We start from the raw sequence: 10,000 nt of genomic DNA, 5'->3' as shown, positions 1-10,000 counted from the left end.
ATGAAGTTATTTCTTTTAATACGTCATTATATCCTTGAAAATAAAAAAGTATCTATGAATGATTTCATCATTTTAGGAGACTTGATGGATGAAGAAAACGTCTTAGATTTTCTTACCAGTTTAGAGGCAATGGATTTACCAGATCGGATAGAAGAAGTAAATGCTAAAATTCTGGATAAAATCGTCGAAGATACGGAATTCGTAGCGGTTCTTTTCTGTGAGTTTTTGTTCTCTTTATCTTCTCTCTTTCCTTCGTTTAATTTATAACTTCTTCTCGTTTTTGTTCATTTTCAATCTCATTCTAATTAACATCATATTGAGAGAATTATTTCTCCATCGCAAAGTAGATTTCATCGATTACTAAAAAATAATTACATACTATTATTATTATTATTGATTAGGAGAAGAGAACATATTCAATCGAGAATGTACAAAGAGAAAATATAAAAATAGATTGATATTCAAAAAGGTAATACTACATAATACAGGAATGGTCAAAAGTTTGTTAAAAATGATTTTATAAATCAATAATATTTTTTCGACATGTTTTAGACATTTATATACATATATATAAATTAAGATACTTACACTATCAAGTAGAATAAGTTAACTTTCAAAAGTTTCAATTAAACAATTAACAAATTGAAAAATATTCTCGAAAGAAATTATCTACATATATATACTTACTTACTAAAGATACATTTCTCCCTTTGTAAAAAAAAAAAAAAAAAAAAAGGAAAAATCCAACATAGTCGATAATAGTAGTTTTAATTTATTGTGATAGGCGTGTTGCAATTGTCCTTCTCTTTTTTCTTTTTTCCATTCTCATACTCTCCAATCCTTGTTCCGCGCTTTAACATACTCTTTTTAACTTGTCGTGTCTAAAGAAAAAAGAACGTAACAACAAATGTTTATCATAACTTTGTATATACATATATAAATAATGTTGTAATTGTTATTCTCACAATCAGTTATTCATGTTATATGTTATAAATAAATCCTTACATGCAGACACACATACAGACACGCATACATTCATCCATACACATGTACAAAGTGTTCCAAAAAATTTGATCCATATTTCAAAACAATTATGAATCAAATCTTTTTGGATACAATGTATATACACATGCATACAATCCTTCTTCCTATTGTCAGTATTTGTTTCTTCTTATTCTTTCTGTAATAATTCTGTTACTGTCTATATGTCTCATTTTTTAATTAATTAATTAATTAATTACCGATAAACGAAATGCGCTCATAACGTATCGTAAAGATCAACAGAAATATATATATATATATGTGCCTACAGTTTACATTTGACGATTGTCTAATAAAAATCAATGCACACACTCTTCTGCTGGCATCATTAATGTTGCATGATGAAAGTTGTGATTGCAAGTAATTTAATCGTCTTTGAATAAATCAAGAATGCAAAGACAAGGTCAAATAATCCATCCGATCGATCGATCGATCGATCGATCGATCGATCGATCAATCAATTATTTATTTAAATTATCTAGCAAACTATATCACGTGTTACTTCTACAAATTATTAATTATCATATTCAATGTAATCACGACTCTCGTCGAGCAAAGCTAAATGTCTAATGCGATAATTAAAATGATTTATGAATACTCTTTAGGAGCTTTGTAAATTGATCAAAATGTCGGACGTTTCGCTTTGCGAGCCGTTGTTGCATTATGACAATACTTGTAAATATTACATACATGTGAAACGTTCTTGTGTGTGTTAATGCGGATAGGTCCGGATACGCAGCGGTGTGCTGGCGCCGGTTCTAGTAAGTACACATTCAAAAGAAAATCTACCAATCCCTTTACCTCTTACACTAGAGCTTTCATGTATATATGTATTTATATGTTATACATGTTTTTATGTACATTAACATAAACCTTGCTTTAATAGTTGATGTCTCCTTCGTCTGATATATTTTCTTTATTTTTTCTTTTTCTTTTTTTTATATATATATATATATATGATTGTACTCATTACTTTTGTCGTTAACAAATTTGATTTTTTATTAGAAAAGAATATATATATATTGTACATAGTATGTCCTTTGTCCATTGTTAATTGCTTCTCTGTTAATTGCAAATAACAATGTATATATAGATTGATAGTACATGTAAAACACAACATCTGCAAATTATAACGCTTTATAATTAAATAACATTTCGTTATTCCTTGTCTTTTTCTTTTTTTCTTGTTTTATTTTTCTTTATTTTATTTTATTTTATTTTATTTTTTTTTTATAGAAAATATGTGTATATATATATATATGCGTATATTAATTTTGAAGAAATTTAGTGAATGCCAAGAGGAGATCGCAACAAGAGCCAAGAAGACAATTTTTTTTTAGGTTTTTGTTGTAGTTATTAGTCATCCCGGATGTACAACATCGATAAACCCATACTTATCTCTCTCTCTCTCTCTCTCTCTCTCTCTTCTCTAAAAATATATGTACTTATTTTATTTTTCTCTAATTTACTCGCAAATCAATTCAAATCAATGAAATATGTCTCATTACATTTTTTAAATACTTATTGCCTACTTAATGATACATATGACACAAGAGAAAGAGAGAGAGAGAGAGAGAAAGAATGTCCTTTTTTTTCTTTTTTTTTTTTTTTTTACAAAACACAAAAATAGAATAAAATTCGTAATCTATCGCTTTATTTCAAATGGGACAGACAAGCCAGACTGCAAGAAATGCTTGAAAGCACTTCAAGAATTGGAGAATATCGATGACGAAGCTGATCAATTGGGTATTGGTTTTGTCAAAATTGCTGATGAACAGCTTGCTGAAGAATATAATCTCGGACCCTTACCGGCTCTCGTTTACTATAGACACCAAATTCCCATTATTTACGAACGTGAGTATTCACTGTAAATATCAAACTACAAATGTTTCAGTTTAGAAATATTTCACTAGTAAATCTTTCGTTGGTATGAAACGTTAATAAAAAACTATATTATATTTAATTGAACCTAATGATTACATAGACGAGCTAAGCAGAGAGGAAGACGTATTAGAATGGTTAGTAGCAAATAAAAGTACAGGCGATGAAGAAGACGTTATCGAAGATGTTACATCAAAAACGCTGAACACGTTGATTGGAAATATCGACAATCTAGTCGTTTTGTTTTGTAAGTATATTTTTGTTTTATCATTTATACATGTAAAATGTACTATTCTCGTTTAAATAAATAAATAAATAAATAAATAATTCTATACAACAGACGATCATGGAGACGAGGATTCGATGCAAGTATTGAACGAGCTTGAAAAAATAGATGACGATTTGGACAAACATGGTATACAATTCGTCAAGATCGACGATGAAAAAGCAGCGAAGGAGTTTGGTTTAGATTCTGTACCAGCGATTGTTTATTTTGAAAAGCAAATCCCAAATGTTTATGACGGTAGGAAGAAGGTGGAATGAGATGAAAGAAATCTAAAATATCTTTACGATTACTATCCGTTCGATCTTTTGTTTTTTTTTTTTTTTTTTTCTTAATTTCAGGTGACGTCGAAAACGAGGATGAGATTTTGGAATGGTTGTTATCACAATTAGAAAAGGACGAGATAGAAGATGTTACCGACGAGATGTTGGATCGTTTGATAAAAGATGGGAAAACATTGGCTGTTCTATTTTGTAAGCGTTTTCAATATTACACGTTAATAAATATTATTAATGAATTCATCATTTATATCTTGTAAATTGTTTTTACAATAATAAGACGATAACAACGATCGAAAGTCACAAAGGATTTTAAACGAATTGGAAAACATCGATGACGAGTGCGATCAATTGGGTGTGATCTTCGTTAAGATCGATAACCCTGAAGAAGCTAAGGAATATGGTATCGAGAAAGTACCAAGTATGCTTTATTTTGAAAAAGGAATACCAACGATGTACGAGGGTAATTTGGAGGACGAAGAGAAGGTATTGAAATGGTTGGAACAACAACAAAAGAGCGAACAAATAGAGGACATCACCAACGAGATGTTAGACATGGTTATTGACAAAATGCCGCACGTAGCCGTACTTTTTTGTTAGTAATTAATTGTTAACAAGGTCGTGGTATTATCAACGACCTCTCCATTAAAAAAAAAATATATATATATATATATACGTATATATCGAAAAATTGATATCTAATTACGATAAAAACTTTTAATCTTATTAATATTTGAATATATGTAATTTCTTCTTTTCTTTCTCTCTTTCATTTTTGTTTTTCTTTTTTTCTATTTCCATTGCTTGTAGATGACAAGGATCAAAAGAAAAGTCAAAAGGTGCTTGGCGAATTAGAAAACATTGACGACGATTGCGATCAACATAATATAGCTTTTGTCAAGATCCATGATTTAGAGGAAGCTAAGGAATATGGCATTGACAACCTTCCAACTTTAGTTTTCTTTGAAAAAAGAATACCACACATTTACGAAGGTAAAACTCGAATAAAACTCCAACGCATTTTTACGCGTTAACATTGATTTCATCAATTTCGATTTTCTTCTTCTTCTCCGTAGGTGATCTAATGAACGAAGATCAATTATTGGGATGGTTGTTACATCAGAAAAAACATACTGAGATACCTGAAGTTACGGATGAAATGATGGAAAAGCTTATTGAAACTTCGCCTTATCTTGCTGTTCTTTTTTGTAAGAAACTATGTATATCTACTCCGTGTAGATAAATAGTACAGTGTGGGCGATAAGTTTTTACTGTGATTTGTATAAAATTAATTAACCTTTTACCAGACGTTTTAGACCAATCTTCATATTTTTTTCTTTCCTTTTCTTTTTCAAATCGTAAAACGTACGAGCTTAAGAAATTTTTTTACGATCTGAAAAAAAATTTCGACTTTTAATTAATCTTCAATATCATCCGTAACAACTACTGGTCCGCTCTGTTGTTCTTATTTCTTTTTATTTTTTCTTCTTTGCATTAAAAGATATAAATTTTTGCTCAATTAGACGACAAAGACGATAAGCAGGATATACGTATTCTAAACGAATTAGAAAATATCGACGATGAACTCGAAAAGGAAGGCATTGTTATCATTAGAATGGATAATGATGTTGAGGCAAAGGAGTATGGTATCGATCATCTTCCTACTTTAGTTTATTTCGAAGATAAGATCCCAGCTATTTACGAAGGTGATCTTCTCAACGAAGACGAAGTTTTGGAATGGTTGATCGAACAAAAAAATACTGCCACGATCGAAGAGGTCACGGATGAGATTCTAACTGATCTCATAAACGAACACGAATATGTTGTGGTGTATTTTAGTAAGTATATTAATAATTGTATTCCCTGTAAAATAATATGAAATTGTTTCCGATTAATTCATTTCTTTTCTTTTTCTTTTTTTTTTTTTTTTTTTTTTTTACTTTTTCTTTTGACGAAATTCTAAATGTATTAAAAATATCGTCTGTACAAAAACTCTTATTAAATCAAAATAATTCTTTTTTTCTCCATCAATTTCTTCGTATAATAAATATGACTTCAATCCAATTGATTAAAAAATCATATTCATAATATAAAAAATATTCGCTATGAAAATTCTTATTGTATGAAAATAAATGAATTAATATATGTATTAAAAATCGAACGATACCTTAATTCTCTTCAATTTTCTTCAAGGTGGAAGCTGTGACGAAGGTGAAAGCTGCGATAACGTTCTTTTAGAATTAGAAAATATCGACGACGAGTTAGACGAAGCTGGTATTATTTTCGTGACGACGGAAGATATGCCACTTGCCAAGAAATATGGTATTAGAAGCTTCCCCACTTTGGCTTTCTTTAGAAATAAAGAACCTTTGATATATCCTGGTGATCTTGGAGACGAGGACGAAGTTCTGTCCTGGATCACGGACGAAAATACACTGGAGATACCAGGGAAGATCGAAGAGGTTAATTCCAAACTGTTGGAAAATATTTTAGATGAGAACGATTATGTTGTTGTTTTCTTTTGTAAGTATACATTGTTTATGTGTGTCTCGCGTGTATCTGTTTTTCTTATTTATAACACGTAATTCGTTCTTATAATACAGAGAAGGATCAAAACTCTCTAGATGTATGAAAACTTGATAGATGATTTTAAAAATGAATTAATCTTTCTTGAGACTTTTTAAAGTTGTAATTCGACGATCTGACAAAAAAAAAAAAAAAGATTAGTTTAAAAGAGTCTCAAAAAAGAGTAATTGATTTGTATGCTTACCTAATTTATTTGTTGACTAAGCTAGAAAGTTTTGGATCATCCTGTACAAAGATGTACCATCTATGTTACTTTTTCGAAGCTGTGTTTTTCTCATATATAAATAATGAATAAAAATTAACGCAGATAAGGAAGGTGACAAAAAGAGTCAGAAAATTCTTCAAGAGTTAGAAAACATTGACGACGAGTGCGAAGAGAAGAATATAGATTTTGTTAAAATATCCGACGAAGGCATTGAAAAGGAATACGATTTACCTGGGCTACCAGCTCTTGCATTTTACAGGAACAAATTTCGTCAGTTTTATACAGGAGACATGATGCACGAGGAAGCTATTTTAGATTGGGTATTAGATCTTCGAAGTTCCACGCCCGATGTTATCGAGAGCGCTGATAGAAAAACATTGCAAATGCTCATTAATGATGTGGAACATCTTGCTGTATTTTTCTGTAAGTTTTTCTTTTCTTCTTTCCATTTTTCTATTTCTTTTTTTTTTTTTTTTTTTTGCTTTACTCTCACAGTATTACTTTCAAATCTCTAATTAATCCATCAAAAAAAAATCTGTAATATATATATATATAAATAAATTAATTATTATATTAAAATGCATACATATATAACAAAAAAAAATGGAATAAAAAAAATATAATATATATATATATATAAAATTATGATAGAGTACTGTAATAAATTTTCTTGTTATTGTTTTATTTTTGTCGATGCTTAGACGATGACGATTGCGATACCTGTGCAGAAATATTGGAGGAATTAGAAACGATTGACGATGATACAGATAAGCACGGGATTCAGTTCGTCAAATCGAACGATGCTAAATTGGCAGCCGAGATCGGTGTCTTCTCCTTTCCAGCACTGATTTACTACGAGACCGGTGTTCCAATCATGTACGACGGTAAGCTTGGTGTGCTTCATTTCGCTTGGTCATTAAATGCAGAGTCGAGAAAGGTAGTCGGTGCAATATTATTTCATTTCCTACATACATATAAAAATAAAGAGAATAATTATTTTTACCAATGTTATACTACCTCTCTACATATTTTTTATAATATCCTTTCAAATATTTTCAAAGATTTTATTACATAAATTTGATACTATAAGTATGAATTTATTTATATGTATAATAATAATAATCTATCTTTCATTTATTTAATTCATATAAAAAGTAATTTTTTATTTTATTTTTCTTTAAAAAATTCAAATTGCAACGTCGATGAAATTACAATTGAATTAGATAAATTACGTATGTAGAGAGAAGGAATATAAAATTCAACTCCCAAACCACCCTCCCCCAGCCGCAAAAAAAAAAGAATTATTCTATATTTAGAATAATTATTCTAATTATCCTATATTACAGACTTTGTGTAATGCATTTTTAAGCATTTCGTAGAGACAAAAAGACGTGCCCGACATGCCCCCGACGATCTAACCATGAAAAAAGATTTCGGTATGCCAAACCGAAAGAGTTTCTCATTTTTATATGCGTGTGTACCTTTTATAGGCAATCTTAAGAACGAGGAGAGAGTTCTGGAATGGTTAATCGAACAAAAAAGTAAGGAAATTTTTAGGATCATGATTATTATTACTGGTGTACTGTTTTTTGTGACGTTAATCTCGGTTGTGACTATATCACCGTATTATGAGTATAATACACGCGCTAAAGTGATCACTCCCGTCATTCTACCACCACCGCGATCATCATAATATCATCCTTGAAAACAGAGATTCTCAACGTTGAGTTCGCGATAAAACTTTTATATGTTTATAATTATCATATGAAATGTTTATGAATCTTATAAAATTTATTAAATCGTTTATGTTATTTTTTTTCTTTATCGATATACAAAAAGACACGCTCTTAAAGTATGGATCAAACCTTTTGAAAGACCCTGTATAGAGTTTATGAATATAAAATTTAATATACATATATATATATATATATATTTCTTTTTCATTTTTTTTTCCATTGTTATACTATAACTATAGTCTTATCTATATATATATATATAAAAGTACACCGATTAGAGGAGATATTTTCAAGAGATATGTGAAACAAAACGTTGAGGATCACTGCTTCAAAAATCATTGACAATAATTCCATGTTCTATAATTGTTACGTTAACATTTAAAAAAAATGATCACAGCGGTGGTGAGAATAGAAAAAAGGGAATATTTAAAAATTACAACAACGAAAATAAGAAATATCTCAGAAGGTTCGATTATAAACTATTATATAATGAATAATCAAACTTTCTGGTTAAAAAAAAAAAAAAAAAAAAAAAAAAAAAAGAGAGAAAAAAACAAACAAACAAAAAAATTTTTCTAACTATTTTACTCACGCATACGTATATAATTTGATACGTAAAAAAGCTTTTTATCTATTCTTTTCTTTTTCTACGCTACTCACTTCTTGCAAAAACGCGCTCAAATAACACATATTCTTTTTTTTTCTTAACACAAACGCGAGATATAATTGCAAAATATTTGAGAGAAAAAAAAAATTAATAATGGAATATCATTATCATTAAACAAAGTTATCGGTAAATCACATAGTATGCGTGTATGTTTATGGATCTAAAAAAACAATTCTAAACAAAATTAATGTTTTGTGTAAGTACATATTCACGTTGATATAAAGAAATTCGTAGATAGAAATTCCTTTATGTGTTCGACGTCCATACGTTATTTTTTGTTGTCATTATGTGTGAATATAATTTTTTTTTCTTTTCTTTCATAACGGTGTTAATCAGTGTTAATCAAACTCAAAATTACACTCGACTTAATCAGAAAAACATGGATATACACGTACATACACGCACATACATAAAAAGAAAAAGAAAAAAAAAGAAAAAAAAAATATCTGATAACCATCTGTCTACTGTAATAAATAATTAATGTCAAGAATTATCGGATTACTTAAAAAAGAAAATTAAAAACTCTAAATGCTTCGAAATAATATAGCAATTTTTAAACGTGCTTCAAATATCTATTTTAAAACCGAGGCCTTATCGATCACAAAAAACGTAGATACACGTATATCATATATTTGATAAAAGATGGAAACTGTTATCGATGATCCTGTTAATATGCAGGTAATGATAATGATGATGATGATGATGATGATGATGATGATGATGATGATGATGATGATGATGATGATGATGATGATGATGATGATGATGATGATGACGATGACGATGACGATGACGATGACGAAAACGATGACGACGATGACGATGACGATGACGACGACGATGACGATGATGATAATGATGAAGATGATGATGATGATGATGATGATGATGATGATGATGATGATGATGATGATGATGATAATGATGATGATGATGATGATGATGATGATGACGAAGAAGACAAGGAAAATGGAAAAAATTTAAACAAAGCCCTGAAGAAAATTCTGAAGAAAGGTAAAGGTCCGGCAACAACCCAGGAGGCCGAAGAGGAAATCACGTGAGATCGAAGTGTGACGGGCTTTGTTTTGCGCGAAAGAAAAAGCAATACTACAGCGATATCCCGCAAAGTAAAGATGTATATACCACAGTAGAGCGATTCAAAATTATTGAGATAACAATGTAGATGAAACGTGGTTGTTCACTGACCGCTCACGGTTGAGCTGGGCCGTAAGGCACAATACCTGCATGTTGATCGATTCTTTTCTTTTTTCTCTCTCTTTCTCTCTCTTTCTCTCTTTCTCTCTCTCTCTCTCTCTCTCTCTC

The 10,000-nt window shown here is 29.8% G+C and overlaps 2 protein-coding genes and 3 long non-coding RNA genes across 11 annotated transcripts in view; 2 read left to right on the top strand and 3 right to left on the bottom strand.

Annotated features, from left to right (window-relative positions):
• Positions 1–727, bottom strand: part of LOC122634940 — a 2,273-nt gene extending 1,546 nt beyond the window's left edge. For 2 of the 3 annotated variants that reach the window (XR_006328517.1, XR_006328519.1), the window contains exons 1-2: positions 688–727; positions 117–360 (exon numbers count right to left, since the gene is read on the bottom strand). This is a non-coding gene — a long non-coding RNA (uncharacterized LOC122634940). The remainder of the gene's footprint in view (positions 1–116; positions 361–687) is intronic. The other variant, XR_006328518.1, reaches the window with a different exon arrangement.
• Positions 1–10,000, top strand: part of LOC122634920 — a 30,906-nt gene that overhangs the window by 5,569 nt on the left and 15,337 nt on the right. For 2 of the 3 annotated variants that reach the window (XM_043824447.1, XM_043824449.1), the window contains exons 3-15: positions 77–217; positions 1,767–1,802; positions 2,713–2,895; positions 3,026–3,169; positions 3,263–3,445; positions 3,547–3,678; positions 3,764–4,078; positions 4,294–4,476; positions 4,560–4,691; positions 5,007–5,321; positions 5,677–6,006; positions 6,377–6,697; positions 6,976–7,158. In XM_043824447.1, coding sequence (XP_043680382.1) covers positions 77–217; positions 1,767–1,802; positions 2,713–2,895; positions 3,026–3,169; positions 3,263–3,445; positions 3,547–3,678; positions 3,764–4,078; positions 4,294–4,476; positions 4,560–4,691; positions 5,007–5,321; positions 5,677–6,006; positions 6,377–6,697; positions 6,976–7,158 — 2,598 coding nt within the window. The remainder of the gene's footprint in view (positions 1–76; positions 218–1,766; positions 1,803–2,712; positions 2,896–3,025; positions 3,170–3,262; positions 3,446–3,546; positions 3,679–3,763; positions 4,079–4,293; positions 4,477–4,559; positions 4,692–5,006; positions 5,322–5,676; positions 6,007–6,376; positions 6,698–6,975; positions 7,159–10,000) is intronic. The other variant, XM_043824448.1, reaches the window with a different exon arrangement.
• On the bottom strand, positions 731–6,644 carry LOC122634939. Its single transcript, XR_006328516.1, has 3 exons — positions 6,506–6,644; positions 5,651–5,957; positions 731–881 (listed from the first exon to the last, which is right to left on the bottom strand). It is a non-coding gene; the product is annotated as an uncharacterized LOC122634939 (long non-coding RNA).
• LOC122634936 overlaps positions 6,976–10,000 on the bottom strand; it is a 16,196-nt gene continuing 13,171 nt past the window's right edge. The window contains exon 9 of the long non-coding RNA XR_006328512.1: positions 6,976–7,238. This is a non-coding gene — a long non-coding RNA (uncharacterized LOC122634936). The remainder of the gene's footprint in view (positions 7,239–10,000) is intronic.
• LOC122634934 overlaps positions 9,541–10,000 on the top strand; it is a 5,410-nt gene continuing 4,950 nt past the window's right edge. The window contains exon 1 of one of the 3 annotated variants that reach the window (XM_043824488.1): positions 9,541–9,691. The gene's annotated coding sequence lies outside the window, so the exon portion shown is untranslated. Of the gene's footprint in view, positions 9,813–10,000 lie in introns of all 3 variants that reach the window. The other 2 variants (XM_043824486.1, XM_043824487.1) reach the window with 2 other exon arrangements.

Source organism: Vespula pensylvanica, chromosome 16 (genome assembly GCF_014466175.1).
Source record: "Vespula pensylvanica isolate Volc-1 chromosome 16, ASM1446617v1, whole genome shotgun sequence".
NCBI classification, from domain to species: domain Eukaryota; kingdom Metazoa; phylum Arthropoda; class Insecta; order Hymenoptera; family Vespidae; genus Vespula; species Vespula pensylvanica.
This window is presented reverse-complemented; position numbering and strand designations above follow the sequence as displayed.